This window comes from Furipterus horrens, unplaced genomic scaffold, assembly GCF_987537825.1.
Source record: "Furipterus horrens unplaced genomic scaffold, mFurHor1.1.pri manual_scaffold_2, whole genome shotgun sequence".
NCBI lineage: Eukaryota > Metazoa > Chordata > Mammalia > Chiroptera > Furipteridae > Furipterus > Furipterus horrens.
Window position 1 is genome coordinate 23150771 of NW_028327172.1, and position 20047 is coordinate 23170817.

At 35.4% G+C, this 20047-nt stretch overlaps 1 protein-coding gene across 4 annotated transcripts in view; it reads left to right on the forward strand.

Annotated features, from left to right (window-relative positions):
* IMMP1L (inner mitochondrial membrane peptidase subunit 1) overlaps nt 1-20047 on the forward strand; it is a 65129-nt gene that overhangs the window by 37682 nt on the left and 7400 nt on the right. For all 4 annotated transcript variants that reach the window (XR_016508179.1, XM_090262990.1, XM_090263006.1 and 1 more), the window contains 2 exons: nt 259-347; nt 2994-3120. Coding sequence is in view for 3 of the 4 variants with exons in the window: in XM_090262990.1 (XP_090119116.1) it covers nt 259-347; nt 2994-3120 (216 nt within the window). In the remaining variant the exon portion in view is untranslated. The remainder of the gene's footprint in view (nt 1-258; nt 348-2993; nt 3121-20047) is intronic.

Genomic DNA, 20047 nt, shown 5'->3' on the forward strand with positions numbered 1-20047 from the left:
TTGGAAACATAGATAATATTATTTTATTCACATATTGTTATGTAATATCAATAGACCATTTTTAATATATTTGCTCATGTTTCTAGACTTGGTGGCCACTCTGTAGAGGTGAACTTATCTGGAATTGCCAGCTTATTATGAGTCATCTTCCAAGCTTGAAGAACATTTACTTGATTTCTTTCTTTTAAGCCTGCTCAGATGATTTATGTTATATTTAAAAAGGTTTTCAACTCAAATTACAAAATTATCTCTTTTCAGTGTTCTGGACCATCAATGGAGCCTACAATTCAAAATTCAGACATTGTCTTTGCAGAAAACCTTAGTCGACATTTTCATGGTATCCAAAGGTATATTTGTCATAGATATATTAAATTTATGGTGAAAACACACACACACACACACACACTATTGTGCCTTTTCTTCAGTTTCTTAACTTTAAGAACTCCTTTATAAATACAAAAGAGTGACAAACTAGCTGAAGTGCTCTCTCAGTTTGAGAAATTTTAATAGTTTCTCTAACATGCATAATCTCTTGGGTAGTTATGTTATTTGCATCATTGTCTAAAATAGATAACAGGCACTTTTATTATGTACATTCAAGCCTACTTTACTCTTTTTTTGGGGGGAGCGGTGGCTAGAATGTTTTGAGTCAAGAACTAGAGACTTAGGAACTATATTACATATCTCAAATCATTCATTTGGTTTCTAAATTTAAAAAATAATTTGACTTCTATTTATGACCGTCTTACTCTCTATAACCTATGATGAGCATTTGATGCTTTTTAAACTATAGCATTGTATACAGTGGGAATGAGGAATCTTATCTGCTATGAGTCTTCTGATTAAGTTGAAAAACTCTGGCAAATATTGTTTACCACTAAATCTTTTTAAGTCCTAGTTCAAATGGTGTTTCCAGTGCTCTGATATTGTTTATTCTAGTTAACTCCGTGAGTATTATTCCTTCTGAATAATGTCAAGTATTAGTAATTTTATGTATTTTCTAAAGGGCATCTCTCTGATTCCCTAAAATTGGGGGTCCTTTAGTTTTTCATAATTCTAAAAAAATAAATTTATACCATCTTTCATCTCCATAAACTACTAATTTGGCTCAATCTAGCTGGTATTTAGCTAATGGCATGAGTAGGTTTAGACACTCCTCTTTCATTATTGACTTTTTCTATAGTGTGTTTTTTGCATATAGTGATCTTACTATCTTAGCTTTTGTACAACGAAACTACATCTTGGTCAAGCTGTATGGTCTAGAATGGTCCTTAGGTAATTCATCCCCAGATCTTTTACCCATAACAACTTCAAGATACCTGCTTAATATATGTGGGGATTATAAAATAAAACTTGTATAACAGGTTGTGTTCTAGCTTCTTTTCTTTTTAACTTATGTCAGAATATCATAATACAGTCTTTAGATTAATTGGAAATCTAGCTTCACTGTAGCAGGAAGACAAGTTTCTGCTTTTCATGCTAATAACCTGATTTTGCTCTCCGAGTTCTTGAGCTTCCTTAACAAGGAGGTGACCTTGTTGGCTAAATAGTTTTTGAATGAATAGCCCAATATTGTGTCTTTTTGCATTCAGATGGGTAATATTGTTCAAATAACTACATTCAGTCAATTAATTAATATTCTTTGAGGGTTTCATTTTGTATTCTATTCATTCAGGGGCCTATTAGATTGAAGAACAGCTCAAAATTTGGCATTTTTATGAGACATACCAAAGTAACTTTTTACAATCAAGGCGGTCAGTTGATTAACTTCTATTTTAAAAATATTACTGTCCTGAGTATTCTTCTTTTATGTAAAGCACAGAGCTCTGAGATTTCCGGCACTCATACTTCCTGCTTATTTCTAAAGCTAGAATAGCTATCCATTTTAGGCAAAATGAAAGTCTGCATATTTGGCACATGGATCACTTTTCAGTCAAATGCTCAGAACACTTTTACTTGAGACAATGACAGTCTCACTACTATTTATTCTTTTGACAAATAATTAATGAGCATCTAATTTATAAAATGTGCTGTACATTAGAGAGAATGTTAAGATGAATAATATATCGAGCCGTATTTGCAAAAGCTTATAGTAACATCCAATTATTTCTGGAACTAGATATAAATAATAAGTAAATATATTAAATCCTTTCAAATATGTGTGTGAGTCAACAGAATTCACTTATTGTTCATTTTAGCAGAAAGAGCATTTTGTTCTCATTGAGGCATTAGTCCTACATTAAAAAAAAGATTTTATTTATTTATTTATGTTTTTAGAGAGGGGAAGGGAGGGAGAGACACATGGTTGCCTTTCACACACCCCCAACTGGGGACCTGGCCTGCAACCCAGGCATGTGCCCTGACTGGGAATCGAACCAGCTCCTATTTTGGTTCGCAGGCCAGCACTCAGTCCACTGAGCCACACCAGTCAGGGAAGTCCTACTTGGTAGCATTTTATTTGGTTGTATCATCTGATGTTTTTCCTCAAATATGTCTTTTTTACTATATAGTTAATTGTATGGGTTATATAATTTATATGCTGTTAATTCCTCGATACTTTGAGCTCTAGGGAGATATAGATCATGTTTTTACCTTTTTCTGTGTTCTAGAGTCCATCAGTACTCCTGGCTGGGCTCTAAAATTTACTTGGTAATTTGGTGGTATTTACATGGAATTGTTTTCCCCTAGTTTTGTTTCTAAAAATTTGGACACAGAAGTAACACATAGTGGATACAGTGAAAGAAGATAATTCTTATGGAATCATCAGAAATTTTAGAACCTTCTAGTAGTTTTTCCAACACCCTCATTGTCGGAGTCTAATGCATAAAAGTCAGTCACAAAGGTTCTCAAAGTTGGTAAATGTTTGGGAGGGTCAGTCTGTGAGAGGATGAAGGGTGTGGCTTTAGGTGGCTTTAAAAAGTGTTATAGCTGTGCCATGTATGTGTTTGTGCTCAATAACTAACACTGACGTTTCTGTGACTTTTTTCCCTCAGAGGCGACATTGTGATTGCAAAAAGCCCAAGTGATCCAAAATCAAATATTTGTAAAAGAGTAATTGGTTTGGAAGGAGACAAAATGCTCATCAGTAGCCCATCAGATTTCTTTAAAAGCCATAGTTATGTAAGTAACATTTCAATTATGTTATTCATTGGTTTAATAATTATTAACATTAATTAAAAACATAAAAGAAGATGACATTTCTATTTTGAATATGTTAAAGTGCTGCATTCAGTGGAATTTAAATATGTTTGTATCAAGAACTATTTGGCCATTATATTTTATGTTTTAGTTGTTTTTAAAACCCCATCAACATCTCAGTAATAATTGTTGCAGGCTGGATTCACCAATAGATGTCAAAATATTGGACAGAAGTTTGAGTGAAAATAGTATATTTGCATAGTCTCCAAGTATCTCTCCCAAGATGTTTATTACAAAGGGAAAATAGTAACTTTGTAGAGGAGAAACCTGGCATTCACCACCTTTACTGAGTAATGAAGGTTAACTTCACCAGTAACAAGATAGATCAACATAGTTAGCCCCGGAACTGAAGCACTCTCAGGCACATCACTTCTGTGGTGTTCTTGCAAAAGAGGGCATAACCTCAGTCCAATTGTGGGAAAACATCAGACAAACCCTAATTGAGGGTCATTCTGCAACGTATCTGAGAGATACTCTTCAAAAATGTCACGGTCATGGAAAACAAGGAGAGACAACAATTGTGAGAGTTTGGAGAAGGCAAAGAAGATAGGACAACTACATGCAATCTGGGTTCCTGGCGTAGACAAATTTTCAATAACTTATTCAAGGAAAATCTACAATAGTAAAATCAAATAAAGCCTATAGTTTAGTTTTTAAAAATCCTACTTAAATTTTTAGAATAGAAATTATACTTACTTTTGGTCCAGTCAACTTACCTGTCCAAATAGAGAGAGCAACAGAGAGAGCAAAAGCAGTGTAATGGAAGAGTAAAGAGCAGGTGCAATGTGCTACCTCCTTTCACTAACCACATGGCTGCTATGACGGAGCTTTAGAAGAGGAGGGTGACCTTTACTTTACTCAGCATATAATTTTCTTACTTTGATAATTATAACTTAATTTTCTACTTTTATTCAAAATTTCTGTGTCACTATCAAATTATTATTATAGCTATTATATCTATTAACTAACTTTACCTCTTGTCTTCATCTGCAATGTAAGCATATAATTAAGAGTTAAATTGCCTTCATCGTTGTAAATTTATTTTGAACTATAATAGCCTCTGATTGCTCTATAAGTAAGTTTGATTAAGTGACTGTTACGTAATCAGTCCATTTATTTACCATCCATAATAGACTATGGTTCAGCTGTGCAAATGTTTTTGATGTTTATTGCTATATGTTAAACATACTAGTGATCGTTAGCTGATGGTGATAATAACGTTGGAGATGATAGTATGGTATCAGGTAACCTGTTCTTCTTTGGACTTCATCAGTGACACTGTATCCTTTTATTCTTCAAAAATGTCAGATTTTTACATAATGGTTGTACCTTCATATGACTGTTATAATTTCCTAAGGCATTCTAATAACTTCTGAATTGCTTTAGCAACAAGTATATACTTGAGATGAGAAATAGTTTACAGGCAAATCAATAAAACATATAAATGATAGCATCTGGGATCTGTGTACTTAAACACCACACCTGCATTGTTGTTTCCTTTTTGAATTATTAAAGGAGAAATATCAGGACAAAAGGATTTGGATAAAATCTCTCCTAAGTAATCAGAAAAGACAAGCAGAGGACTATAAGATGCAGATTTTTCTACTTAAGGAAAATGCTCATTAACTTTTTGTGTTTGATGAATGGATAAATTAGAGGACTCTGCCATTTCATTCCCAGTGTATTCCACTCACTTTGGTTTGTATGTTTATAAGTGTGCAAATATAAGTGTAATAATATTGTCTGACACTTATATATGTACTTTGTACCAGACACTGGTGAAACTCTTTACAAGAGTGAATTTATTTAATCATCACAACAGGAACCCGATGAGAGAGGTTCTAGTAGTATTGGACAGATATAAAATACTAAAAACAGAGAGGGGAAGTAAATTGCCCAGTTTCAAACAGTTAATGAGAGAAACAGTTGGAATTCAAACACAAGTAAGTATCCTTGCTCCAACTGGAATCCATACTCCTTACCATGCTACGTCACCTCCCATAATATCCTCTACTTATCCTTTGTTATTTCTTCTCCTATCTCATCAAATTGTACTTCTCTTAAAATATATTTTTCTTTATTATTCTTAAAAAGAAAGGGAACTATTTCTGGTCAGGGGCAGTATTGGTCCTTAAAAAGAAGCCAGTGATTTGGGAAGGTTTTCTCACCCCCACTAGTTCTTCTAGGCTGGATTTTTCAAGCCATATGAATTGTGTAGCTATTACAGAACCACGTTAGCAAATGTGTTCCATTAATCAAGGTGATTTATAACAAAAGTTCATCCAAGTTTGGAGCACTCTAAAGAGATACCCAAACTGTTTGCAGGGTCTGCCCCTTTAGAGTGTGCTTCTATTCAGCTATCTCAAAAGCACACTGGTGCTGTATTTTATGAAATGGGTTTCTTCTCCTTATCTGTGAATCCTCTTAGAAAAGTTATCATAGTTTATAAGATGAAGACATTACTATTCAAATCTTGATTGAACTGCATAGTAATGATGATGAATAGTAAATATGTTTTGAATTCCAGGCAAAAAACATTATTCTCTAAGTATGTGCTTCAGAAAGCAAAGCACCAAAATTGTCATTTGGAACCCAGAATACAGAGTTTAGCATATGAAAGAAATACTATTGTTCCTAAGCTGGCATATAAGAATATAAACAGGTCATTGGTTAAGTGAAGTGGAACCATTTTATTCATTCCAGATTTCTATAAGTATGTGGCAAACAACACTTAGGAACTATGATTTATTTTTTACATTAAGCATCTGGAAACTAAGCAGTCCCTATCAAGGTTCTATTACAGTGTGTTTTGCTTATTTTATTTCGATCACATTGAGGCTAATAATTCTTTCTTTAGATTAGGGACTGAGCATTGGCTACTAGGATATGAGCTTAGTTTGTGACTCTCAAAAGAAACAAATTGTACTCAACTCAAACATCTTGAATAACTTACCTTCCTGTACTATAGCAATTCCTGTTTACTGCTAGAACCCTCTAATAATTAGTTGGAAGTAAAAACATTAAGCAAATAGGAAATACGCAAAATGAACTGGAATTCTGTTATCTATTTGCACAGTAGGTGAATGTAGGCGATTTGGGCCAGGACTCAGGAAATATAGTAAAATTTTGTTATAAAGCTAATGAAGAGATGAAGAAAAATACTTCATCATCTTTCTGAGGCTCACATTGTGTCATTGTGTGATATAGTCCAGGGCTGTGACTTTAATCCATAGTCTAATTGTGGTACTGTTAAGCATTTTGAAATAAAGTTAAGTCCTATCAGCAAACAAACATACTATAAAATCTCACATCTAAACAACCAAACTCCTTTGACACCACGTCTTCTATAGGAAAGAGTTGTGCATCCTTACTGACTTCACTCTGGACTTCATATTCCCTCTTGAACTCATTATAGTTAGGCTTTGGTTCCCACCCCTTCATGAAGTTCTTGTCAAGGGTCCCCAGCGACTTCTCTGTTGTCAATCCAGTGGTCAACTTTGAGTCCTCGTTTTACTTGGCCAATTGTTAATATTGAAAATAGCTGTTCTCAAAACTTGATTTCCCTATTTTTGGGTACACTACTCTCTTTAGGTCCTTCCTGTCTTTTTCCATCTTCTGATTTTCTTCTGTTGTTTCTTTCAAACATTGGAGTAACTAAAGGGTCATATTTTAAACTTCTTCCCTTGTTTATATGCACTCACTCTTTAGACTTTGTCCTGTCTCATGGTTTTAAATACTAACTTAATTCCCAAATATATATCAACAACTTCTTTCTGAACTCCAGAATCATATATCTAAAATCTGCCTGATATGTCCATTTGAATATGAAAAGGTCACCTCAAACTTAACATGTCCAAAAGTAAACTGATCTTCCATCCCAACCTGGCCCCTGCCACGCACTTTCCCATCACAGTAAAGGCAAGTCCTTTCTTTGGCTTGCTCAGGTCATAAACCTTGGAATTATCCACGACTCATCTTTCACCCCACATCTAGTTCACTAGAAAATCCTGACAAGTGTATCTCCTAAGTGTATCAGAATTAGACCACTTCTTTGCCACCATCACTGCTACCATCCTGGTGCAAGACAGATCTCTCCCTCTAGTTTTCTTGCAGTAACCTCTGTGCTGCTCTCTCTGGTTACACCTTTCTCATCTTCTTGCCTCCAGACTCCTCCACTGATTGCTCTCTACATAGTAGCTGAAATGATCCTTTTTAATAAGGATGCTTTTTAAAAGTAATAGTATCATTCTTCTGTTGTAAGACCCCAGTGACTCCCCATCTCAGTCATAATAAAAGTCACAGGACTTAGGATGGCCTATAAGACCCTACATGGTCATCCTTCCTGCTGCCTGTTCTTATAATCCTATTGGAACACAGGCATGCTCGTTCATTTACATATTGTCTGTGGCTGCTTTCACTAAAACAGCAGAGGTTGAGTGGTTGTAACAAAGATTATATGGTGTGCAGATTTTGGGCTCTTTACTATCTGGATCTTTACAGAAAAGTTTGCTGACTCATGCTCTGGAACAGATGGCCGGGATCTGTTCTGATCATGGCTGATTCCCCAGCACTGAAACTTTGATTTGGCATCTAGTAGGTACAAAAATACTTAAAGAGTAGATAAGTGTCTATATAGATAGGGATCGACCATGTTTTCTTTTAGTGTCTATTCTACTTTTACTCAGTTTCTTCTAGTTTCGACTGAAAACTTGCTTCCAAATAAGTGCACTATGTTACTATTTTTCAGTACGATAGGTGTTCCTGTAGCTCACAACACTGCGTGGGCTGCTGCTGAACTGGCCAGTTTGCGGTTATTCTAGTCTTCATAGAAGACTTGGAAGCTAAGCCAGTTCCATGGTAGGGCTACTAACTGCAATGTCCCTGTTACTTTGTACCAGGACAGCAGAGTGCCAACGAATGTTTCTCTCCCCAGGTGACTTCTGTTTGGACTGAATGGTATTTTTCAGCCATTTTTATTAAGCAGGCTGAAAATTCACATGGCTTTGAATTGACCTATCACTTTAGAATACACTAAACGAAATCTTTTAAAGGAACAGAACTGAGGAACTAGGGCTCTACCTTGCTCTTATTTGAGGGAAAGTTTGGTGTGATGAGGGCTAAGTTGCCCTTGCAACATGCAGTACCTGCTAATTACATTGTGAGGTATTAAGAGTTTTCTACATTTCAGTAGAAATGCATTGCCTTTTGGATATTAACTACTACACAATGTTTTGTTCTTTCAATCCTTTATTGCGTGGTAGATTAATGACGGGTAAAGTTGTTACTTGTAGTTGGTAAACTGATCCTTTAAGTGTAAACTTTTGCTTTCCAGGGGTTGCTCACTGCAACATGAATAATCAGTTTTTAAATCTTCCAAAATTAAAATTTTATTGAATTTCAGTTTTTCAACCATATTGAAAATGGACATATTAATAGAAATATGATTATGAAGGTTTCACTACATTCCTGTGATTAGAGCATAGCAGTCTTTTGCTGTTTTTAAGGGAAACATATCTGTAATCATCAGAAAGAATCTATATTTTTACTTTTAATATCAGCCTATCAAAATATCAAGCTGTTGAAAGCTTTTTGGTTCTTGATACCATAGATTGCAGTGTTATGCACAAAAGATGAAATATTACTTACCAATGTTAGTCTTTTAGCACAGAGTAATGGTAGGTGAATAAGAAATGTATATTTCTTAATTTTTATTTTTGAATTATAGAGTATGTTTATAACATCATTATTGTTATTGGCATAAATATAAGAAATAGAGACAGTTATACATTTCAGATATAACTGATTAAATGTTCTCAGGATGCACAGGTAGTATAGTGTTCTTAGAAGGAGAACTTGGAAATGGGACAATGTACCAATAAGAAAGCTGTTTTATAATATATTGGAAAATATTTAAATAAAACTAGTTGACAAACTAAAAAACAATCTCACTAATTTGACAGCATTAGAAAACGGTCACTGGGGGATAAATGGTGATGGAAGGAGACTTGACTTGGGGTGGTGAACACATAATACAATATACAGATGATGTATTATAGAATTGTACACTTGAAACCTATAATTGTATTAATCACTGTCACTCCAATAAATTCAATTTAAAAAATGGTCACTTTATAGAGTTAACAATAATAACCACCTAATGTGCACTGTCTATTTACATTATAGTTCAAATCCTTGAATATCCTAATGCTGTTTTTCTGTTTGTTTAAATGTCATTTACTTCAGCTAAAAGTCAGAACCATATGGCCTTCTATTACCACTTGCATTATAAACAGAAAAAGTACGTCTGTGTAGGGAGAATCATCATCAGATTGAAAGGGCTTGTTTATTAAAAGCTGTTGATACACTAAATCCTTATGTCATTTAAACAGAAGAACTACCTAATAATGTCACTTATTACAGCAAGGATATCTAAACAAGGGACTTGCTTTTTGCAGACTGTAGCGATAAAAACCTGGGCTGCACATCCATTTCTCAGCAACGGCTCCCAGGTTAATCAATCATGGCATACTGCTAATGTCTTGATTGCAGCTGATGTGGAGGAAATATGTTTACTCTTTTGCTAAAGTGAAGTTCACTGTGGAGATGACATGTCTTTTTCATCCTATAGTTAACACAATTCTGAAGATAAATTTGACTCATTGTTTACAATTCAGAGGTGTTTTTCTCCTGATGTTAACACTAAAGTACCACCTTTGAGGCTCCCACAACTGAAGCATTTTCTGATGTGTTCTCTGAACATTTTTAGAATAATTTGATCTTAAACAGTAATATGTAGTTCATACAATTTTATAGAAATTATTTTATATATGTTTGACTGTATATATACAAGGGGGGACCCCAAAAAAACCCAGAATTTATTTATAAAAAATTGTGTATTTATTCTTATATGTTTAAACTTCAGTCACCTTCAAAGTACTCTCCATTTGATGCAATACACCTATTAAGACATTTTTCCACTGCTCAGAACAGGTTTTGAACTCGTCAATTTTGATGCCTTTTAGTGCTTCTACCATTTTTTGTTTCACCTCTTCCACATTGGCAAAATGTTTCCCTTCAAGGACTTTTTCATCCAAGGAAACAAACAAAAAAGTGGCTGGGGGCAAGATCGGGTGATAGGACGGTGGGGCATGGGATCAAAAACTGCTGAACACTCAGCGCGGTGTGGGCAGGTGTGCTCATAAATCACCCATCATGAAGTGGGCAAATGGGTTGAAAGGGTCTTCAGAAAAATTCACTGGAGCTGAATGTAGCCTCTCACAGTGCCAGCTGGTGCACAGATACAGATGGGTTCCTAGAACACTCACCTAGTGGGGAAGCCTGCACTACAAGGGGCCCGCCCGCCAGAATATTAATTCATGTTTTTTTGGGTCCCCACTCTTACATATCTGTATGTAAATATGAAGATCAGTGTTTCTATTGAAAGATTAGTAAGTCTTCCTGAAACTCATGTGTTCTGCTCATCTAAAAATATTTTAATCACCCAAAGTTGGTTTGAGTGTTCAGTTCAAAGTTGGAAAGTCATTGCTATTGTGTGAATCTAGGGAGGCAGTTGTGCAATTCAGTAAAATGCAAATATTATATGTACTTCTGTCTGGAAGTTATAAGAGACCTCTGTACTTTAAAGTTGCCTAACACTAACTGGGAGAAATTGAGACTGAAACTGTGACACTGCTGTTCACTGCTAGCATCTGAAGCAGACTCCAACTGACAGTAGTGAAGAGAATATATTCCAAGTGTCATGTGGCTTCCTCATATGATACACTTGTATGCTGGAAAGCTACTTTGAGTAGGTGTCATATGTTCAAATGTCTTGAAATAAGCAACTAAATGAAGTTCTGTGTTACCACTTTGGGTAATTAAATTCCTACAGGTTTCTGCGACCCGTTTAATCTTAGTCCATAAAAGCATTCTCATTCTGCTGAACTCTTCTCTCTCTAAAATAAGAATGGAAAAAAGGAATAACAGATATAAAAGCAGGAGTATGCATGTTATAAAACAGCTGAAGATAATAATTTAGCAAGAAAATATTGGCATTATAAGGCATTGTACTGCTAACCTTGATACGTGCTTTCCTCCTGGATTAGACTTTTCATATCTTTTAATTTTTTAAGAAAATTTAGGAATCACTTAGGTTTGGCACAGGCTAGTGCTTATATGCCAACTAAACACACTTGCAGAGCCAACAGGAAAGAAGACAAGTACTTAAAACTACAGGGTCAGTAATTTAAAATTCTAAGATCAACAGAAGATTCTGATCTGCTTTCTATACATTGTATGTATGACTCTCTGAATCATGAAGGGTTAGAGAAACCTTGTCTTCTGAAGAGACCTGAAATTTGACCTGACTTTCTTTTTTTTTTTTGTTAAAATATTTATTTTAATAAAATTTAGGATCTTTTTGTACAATCTTAATACACAAACCCTGGATTAAATTTTTCAATGAAAATAGTTAACATAATGATGTAATTATATATTTCCACATTGGTTGACTTGTTTTTAATATTTAAAAGCCATGTTTATTTGATGAAAACTACAGATTTAAAAATGATCCCTTGCTTAGCGTCATCCCAACAACTGAAGCAGATTGAACAGGTGATCTAATTGATTGAAGAAAGGTTGAACAGCTGCCACAAAGTTATCCTGTCTGGATGAGTATTTCTTCTTTATATCTTTGTTTGCTGGACTTCTATGCACTTTTGATTTTCTGGAACTTCTGGTTGTTTCTAGTTTTGAAGTAGTTGTATTCCTTCTTAGTTGTGGAGGGAGACACAGCATGTCTGTCTACACCTCCATCTTGGCTGGAAGTCTGACCTGACTTCCTTATGTAAGGAAAGTCAGAAGAGGTCTAGGGGCAAAAACTGCTGTGGACTTGTGACCCCAGCTGCAGGTGTACCTAAGCCCAGCATTCAGACACCTTCCTTAAAGAGCCTGTGCTTCAGGAGCAACTGGAACCCCTGGACTTGGGGGATAAGGGGGATGGGAGAGAAGATCTGTATTGCCTTCAGGAGGGTATAGAGGTGGGCATTCATTTCTGACATTAATTTCACAACTTCCCTTTTACTCTTTATTCACATTCATTATTCTACAAACATTTATTGAGCACTTACTTGAGGGCCGCCAGCAGCACCATGTTTGGTAGATCAAGTCCCTGTCTACAGTGCTACCCAATACAACTTTCTGCAAAAATGGAAATGTTCTATATCTGCACAATCCAGAATGGTAGCCAGTAGGTACATGTGGCTACTGAGCATAGGAAATGTGGCTAGTGTGTCTTAAGAACTGAATTCTTAGTTCTATATAATTTGTTAAATAGCCACATGTGTTGCTAGTGGTTACCATATTTGACAGCACAGCTGTATGAGCTTGTAGTCAAGTTGGAGGAACAGACAGGAGTTACAAAATGGTGTAAGAATTATATGCAAGATGTTATGATGAGAACCAAGAGGATGTTTTCCACTCTGGGGTAGACAGGACTATTCCTGAGAGGAGAGGTAAAACCTGGGAGGAAGTTCTAAGGGATGAGGAGGGGTTAGCCAAAGCAAGCAGCCTGTTCAGGTCTAGAAGGGAGAGTGTAGCACTGTGCTTTGGGCGGCTGCCAAAAGTAAGTTGCTATGTCTGGACCATATTGTGGGGAGGGGTGGGTAGTGAAAAGAGATGAAAATGAAAAAAAAAAAAAAATACATGTCTCAGTTTCTTGCATGTCTCAAGCAGGGGAGTAACATTTTTACAGTTAGTTTTTAAAGATCACCCGGGTATCAGTATAGACTAATGGAAGATGGTTTGGAGTAGGAGAGACTGCAGGCAGGGATACCAGTTACTAGACATAATTGAGACAATAACATTAAGAACGGAAAGCAGTACAAAGTTTGGAGAAAGATTAAGCAAATACCTAGACAGGATCAGATGCTGGGAGAAATGGGATTGAAGGGCTCAAACGTGACCCAAGCCTCTGGCTTTAGCAGTAGGGGTCACGGTATATTAAAATAGGGCATTCTGGGGGGCTGTTAATTTGGGAAACTAAGAGAAGATATGTTCAATTTTTGGGTAGTATAAGTAATAAGCGTGTAATGTATTAATTTTAAATTAACATAATGGTAATTACATTACAGGAAGTGGGGAAAAAGTGCTCTCCCAGCATAATGATTGGATGCTATACTACTCCGTCCTTGATGTCCACAGTATACTTTCATGATCTCTTAATCAAAACAACGTTTTGATGTTCTCAGCCTTCAGAGAGCAATCTTTTTTAATATGTTCAGCTGTTCGCTTTGTAGCTTACATCATCACAAACATCATCATCTGTCATCCACCTGCCTAATTTGCAATTTTGTATACACTAAGCTCGGTTTAGTCCTAAATAACTTTCTAGGATGTGGAACAGTGGGATTGTGGTTTTGGTGACTAAAATACAAGTAAGAGAATGTCTGTTTGTCAAAAGAAAAACATGCAACGCAATGCTTTTATTTTTTAGGCATTAGTAAAATCCAATACAAAATGAGCTACATATTTTAATCACTGTTGGAGTAGGGACACTTTTCTACCCCTGATTTTCTACTTCTAATACCATTTCAGTTGTAAATCGATTTCTAGCTAATTTCTGAAGCAGTTAGGCATAGAGGCCACAGAATAGTGAAAAGAATTACAGAGAGTTGCCTTTAGAAATAAATCCATATAAGGATGAGTTTTGACTTTGGGAAGAATTATTTTAAGTCCCAGGAATCAAATTTTTGGTGGAAACATTTTAATACATATTTTGTACAGTACCCATCTGATTTACCAACCATTTAGACATGGGAAAAACTAATTACTTACATGCTTAACACTATCCTACTACTCTGTGAAATACACTTTCATTACATTAGGTTCATCTTTTAGAATATGAGAACCAGAGTATACATCATGTTATATTAAAATGAAAGTACAGAGATCAGTCTTGAAATACCATAAAAAGATGCTTCTTTTAAATACTAATCCAAAAACAGACGAGGTATAACATTGTTTTATAAATAGAACGAGAGAAGAAATCAGACAGTAAAATAATCTATTGTTATTAGGGAAAGAATTCTTTAGGAGTAGGACATTACAATCAGATTGCTAAGAGGGAAGGGCCTATTTACTGCCTTCAGGTGCAACCCTTTCCCCTTCCTCTAACCCGCTAACTAGTTGGTAGCCAATTACAAAGATGTGAATGCTTCATAAGGGACAGCCTAAGCATTTGGTCTATAATATACATCCCTTGGTGAAGATTTCTAGTAAAAGGATAAAAACATTAGTCTCTTTGTCTTTAGTAATACATTTGGACGATTTGGTCTTGAAACTGAATTTCTCTAAATCAGTTAACATAATTAATATGGCAGCTATTCACAATTAATGTACATTTTAAATTACATTGGATTCAATTCAGTCTTGGCTAATACCAGGAATATATAATTGAATACAGTGTAAAAGAAAATGATAAAAACATAATCAAAGTAAAATTACAAAGTACAGTTCACTTCGCAAATTTCTGAGTAGACTAGGGAAGTCAGGAACAAAGAAAAAGCCCAGACGGCATCGTTCACCTTACAAACTGGGGCAACTGCTAATGACAATAGCTAATATTTAGTGAGTTCTTACTGGGTGCCCAGAGACTTCTGTTATTCCAGTTGGTTCTCAGAATATTTCTGTAAGGCATTTATTAGTCTCAGTTGTATAGATGAGGTTTAAATAACCTGTCCAAGGTGCTTAACTAGTAGTAGGAGAGCCACATTTTGAACTCAGAACTATGACTGTAGACTATCTTTTAGCTGCTGTGCCAAACAACCCATCAGAGATTCCGATTCAGGCTGGATAATATTAAATATGTAGGGATAAAATGAAGGAGCTTAGCTTGCAATAGCTATGAGAATGAGCAAGTCAAGTCTTAGACTAAGTTCTAAACGTACTCAGCAGAGTAATGCTCAATAATGAAATAGAACTTGAAGAATCCCCAATCATTATCCTCAGTATGTAGCGTATTGGATCTTTTGTGTAAACTCCTCTTTTGCAATAATTGGCTATGAATCTAAGGTGGCACCATTTTTAAGTAGGGAAGGACAATAACAGTATCCAGGAATGATAAAGATAGTATAGTAATGTCAGAATTTAAATGGAGAGGAAAGAGAGGACTGCATATAGTATCCACTGAAATAATCAGTGTGTTAACTGTTCATATCAGGTCCTTACAAATGTTAATCCCTTCGTCATGCGTCTAGTATTTGGAGGACCGCCATCTGGACTCTGGATATTCCAGTCAGGTAGACAGATGTGGGCAAGAAGTTGTGGCAAGGAGAATGTCAATGAAAATAGAAGATTAGTGAAACCGTTCCTTGAATTTTGCTTTCAGATACACCCAAAACTGACACTTGAGACACTCCCATTTTTTAAAAATTAAAGATTAATAATGTTTTCTCAGCTTTTTGTTCTTAAAAGCTCTTCTATTTGACTGCCTCTGGGGGAGATATAATGCTTTACTTTTTGGCATGTATGTCTTTGTTTATAGTTTTCTTGGTGTTATAGGAAGGGTAAACTCCAACCATTTATTCACTGGTGGTGTTTCTCATTGCTGTTACTTTAGTGAAAACAAACACACACACACACACACACACTGGATTTTCTGAGGTTCTTTTAGAACTACATAATTTCATTTTCCAAATGTTCTCTCCAATAGTTTGTCTGCTTAGTATCAAACCATGGCTACATTTTGGTTATATGTCAGGATTAAACAGAATATGCATTAACCACATAATGGTATAGTAATTTGACTTGATACTGCTTACCTGAAAGATGGTAACATAAAAAAACTTACTTGAGAATTAATTGTTAGACTGAAATGACATGTGAAAGTATATGAAATGTTTTCCTGGGCAGGGAAATTATCCTCTTTGTCTTTGCCAAAAAGAAAGAAGGCTTTCTGATTGCTTTCATAAAATGTGTACCTCTCCTCTTCCTATTTAATTAAGGAAAAGGAAAACAAATAATCATGTCAAAAAAGGATTCCAAAAACTCTGCCCCTCTCCTTCCCTTTACTTTTCTTTAATAACATTAAAGAAACAAACAATAATTAATAAACAATAAACTGTTGTTTACTTTTCACTCACATTTTAGAAGAACCATTAAAGAGGCATAAGCTGTCCTGGCTGGTGTGGCTCAGTGGATTGAGCACCGACCTGCAAACCAAGGGTCACCGGTTCAATTCCCAGTCAGGGCACATGCCTGGGTTGCAAGCCAGGGCCCCAGTTAGGGCTGCGTAAGAAGCAACCACACATTAATGTTTCTCTCCCTCTCTTTCTCCCTTCCCCTCTCTCTAAAAATAAAAAAATAAATAAATTAAATCTTAAAAAAAAAAAAAAAGGCATAAGCAGTTGTAGGGCCAGTGCCCACCTTTACCTTTGCTGGTTGTAAATTTAAAAATATCTGGCAAACAAAGGGTTAATTAAAATCAAATCTCTTATTAGGCTTTTCTTTTTCTTTTTGAAAGGTCCAAAATACTAATATTTTACTCTTCAGTCAAAACTTTTAATTAGATAATCTTTGCTTAATCAAATAAATGAGTTTGGTTATAGTATAGTGAATGTGTTATTTGATATTGGGGATTCTTTCATCAGATTTCACTTGAATCAAGAAAGGTAGCACCTGTGGGTTGGTTCACAAAAGCCTCTTTTGTTAAATGGACACCCGCAGGCCATGAGGCAATTCTGTTTGTTGCTTGTAGTGTAAAAGAGGCACTTAACTAGACCTCAGTAAGTATAGCTGAGAACTGGAGGCTTGACTCTTTTGTCCAGCCCTGAGATTAGGTTTTAGCATAGCTCAGGAAGTGAACCTCTGACGTAGAAAGGAAAAACAAGAATGACTTAAGGGTTCTTTTAATGCTTTCAAATTTAGACCTAAAGTTAGCTGTATCTGAGACCCTGGGAAAATTCAGATTTGAGAAAAAGTAAAATGTTCTATGTGGCACTCATTGTAAAAATATATCTGTATTTTCTTAATCAGTCTCATGTATTCATTCGAGTTATGATGGCAGATTTACAGAATTATAAAAAGGAAAAGTTTCTATTAAAAAGTTTTGGTTATAAGAATTAATGAACAAAACATGGAATTGGGGATTTCCATTTTTGGCCATTTGCAAAACATTTATTGAAGACCTGTTCTACTTTAGTTGGAAAGTTATAGTAGCTTTAAAAAAAAACATTTAAAAATATAGTTTAATCTACTATTCCATGTTAATATTTTGTTAACATAATATTGTTATAGAATTTTTTTCTCTTATCTGGCTTGAATTTTCAATTTAGTGATAACTTTGTTAATCCAACAGACAGTAACTGTTTTTAGTTAGAAAGGACATTTTTGTTCTTTGCCTCACTCCATAAGGCCAGGTTTTGAGTTTCAGATCCATATCCAAACTGTGCTATAATTTATTTGTTTAAATAAACGACTTCTTAGCTAGACTAATATTTTAGTTACCCCGACATCTGGTGACAATACTGCTAATTGCAGTCATTTATGTGTACGACACAAAGAGCAGAGCCTGCTGTCTGGATTGGAACTTAGATCCCTTCCTTGCCACACTACCAAAGACAAAAAAAAATTTTTTTTCTTTAAATTTCAACAATGGTCCCTTTTTAAAAAGTACAAGTATCACTGAAAGGGCTACGCATATTAAGACACATGTTAAGTATGTGTGTATGTATTTTAAATTGTCTAAGTAATAACATACTGGTCACAAAAATTACATTTTGAAACATGAAGCACTGTGAGTTTTCTTTAAACATTTATACACATTGCCCTGTAACTTACTTTTTTCACTGACTGTATTCATGTAAATCTATTAGTTTTTTTAAGCCAGCTATTATTATATAAGTAAACTAATTTTATTAGTTCTCACCAAAAGAATTCTCTTCATAATATATTGCACTGTGCTAAAAAAAATAATAAAGACTTTACATGAGATAATTTTAATCTGTTTCTGGCAGTGACGGAGTAACTGGTGCTGAACTTGCCCTTCAGCCATAAAAAAGCTAGAAAATTGGACAAATATGTGAAACAACTATCTTGAGACAGTGACAGGAGGCAGTAGAAGATGGATCCCCGAGAAAAGGGGAGACGAACCTGGCAAGCCCCGTACTTGCCCCAGCCTCTGCCTCAGGGCTGTGTGCAGGAGGCATGCTGAGGGAAAATGGAAACAAAGCACAGGGGCCTTGCTCAGCTGAAGAGACAAGGGATTAGGGTAGAGGGAAGTTGAAGTCCTTGGAATTTTTGGATGGAATCATCAGGGACAGCGGAGACAGATAGATACAGGATGATCTCCAGAAATCTGCATAGGTATTCTCTCGGCTTTCGGGCTGAATGTGTATTACAGCGTGCCTGCTTATGGTGAAATGTCAGAGACTGAGCAAAGAACTAGTGGGAAGCTGAGTCATTCCCAGAGCTCACACGGGGCTGAGAGCCATTTGAACTCTGACCAGCCAGAGTGGACAGATCTCATGAATATCCAGAGCATTCGGTAGAGACCCCAGAATATCATGTCCAATAGTAGGGCAAAAGAGAATGGTGTGAGCTAGGCCCAGCCTAACAAGCTTAAAACAAGGCTTGGCCCACAGCTAAGTTAACTACCTCCCCCAAAACAAACAGACCTTTTCAACATTAACCTACTTTAAAGAAAGACAACAAAATCCACTCAACAAATGAATGTCCAACTCAATCATAAATTACTAGATATGTGAATTAGGAAAATGTAACCCATAACCAGGACAAAAATTGGTTGAGTAGATCCAGAAATGAATGACAAAGAGATCTTGAAATTAACAGACATGTGCTCCAAAACACCACTTCTAAGTATTTTCAAGGATCTGGAGGGTGAACATAATGAGGAAAGATGTGGTAAATATAAAAAAGAACCAAGTGAAATTTCTAGAGCTTAAAAATACATTGTATGGTCTTTATAGTAGATAGAAACTACAAAAGATCCCGGATGGGGAGAAAATATTCTAATGCCTGTCAAAGGACATTTAACCAAGGTACATAAAAGACTCTCAAGATGAAGAAAAGGAAAAACAACCCATTTTTAAAATGGGTAAAATATTTTAATAACACTTCACAAAAGATACTTAACAGGCACAAGAAAAAATGCTTGTCAGAGAAATGCAAATGAAAACCACAGTGTGATCCTAGGAACTGACTCGATTGGCAAACGTTTTTTAAATGAAAATATCAAGGTTTTGGAATAACAGGCACACTCATACATTGCTGTTGGAGTGTCAAATGGTATAATCGCAAAAAAAAAAAAAAAAAGGTATAATCTCACTGGAAAATTTTAAGTATATACTTATGACCTAGAAATTCTGCCCTAATAAGTTTGTACATGAATGTTCATAGTGCTTTATTTGTAAGAGCCCCAAACTGCAAACAACTTAAATATCCATCAATAAGGTCATGGATAAATGTGATTTACAATGGACTACTACTTGCAGTAACAAGAAATGATTGACTGATACATACTACAACATGAATTAATCATAAAGATTTGCTTAACAAAAGCCAGGCAGAATCTCATTTATATGAAATTCAGAAATAGGTAAAACTAGTCACTGGTAGCAGAAAACAGATCACTGACTGCCTGGGACTGTGAGTAGGGGTGGGGGCTGACAGGAACAGGAACTTTTTGGCATGATAGACATGTTCTTCATCTTGATTGTGGTAGGTGGTACATTTTAGTGTATCTAAATAAAAATAACATGATTCATTTTTGACAGATATTTCTACATTATATAAGACATTCCAACATTATGTAAGCTCTGATATAAAATTAAAA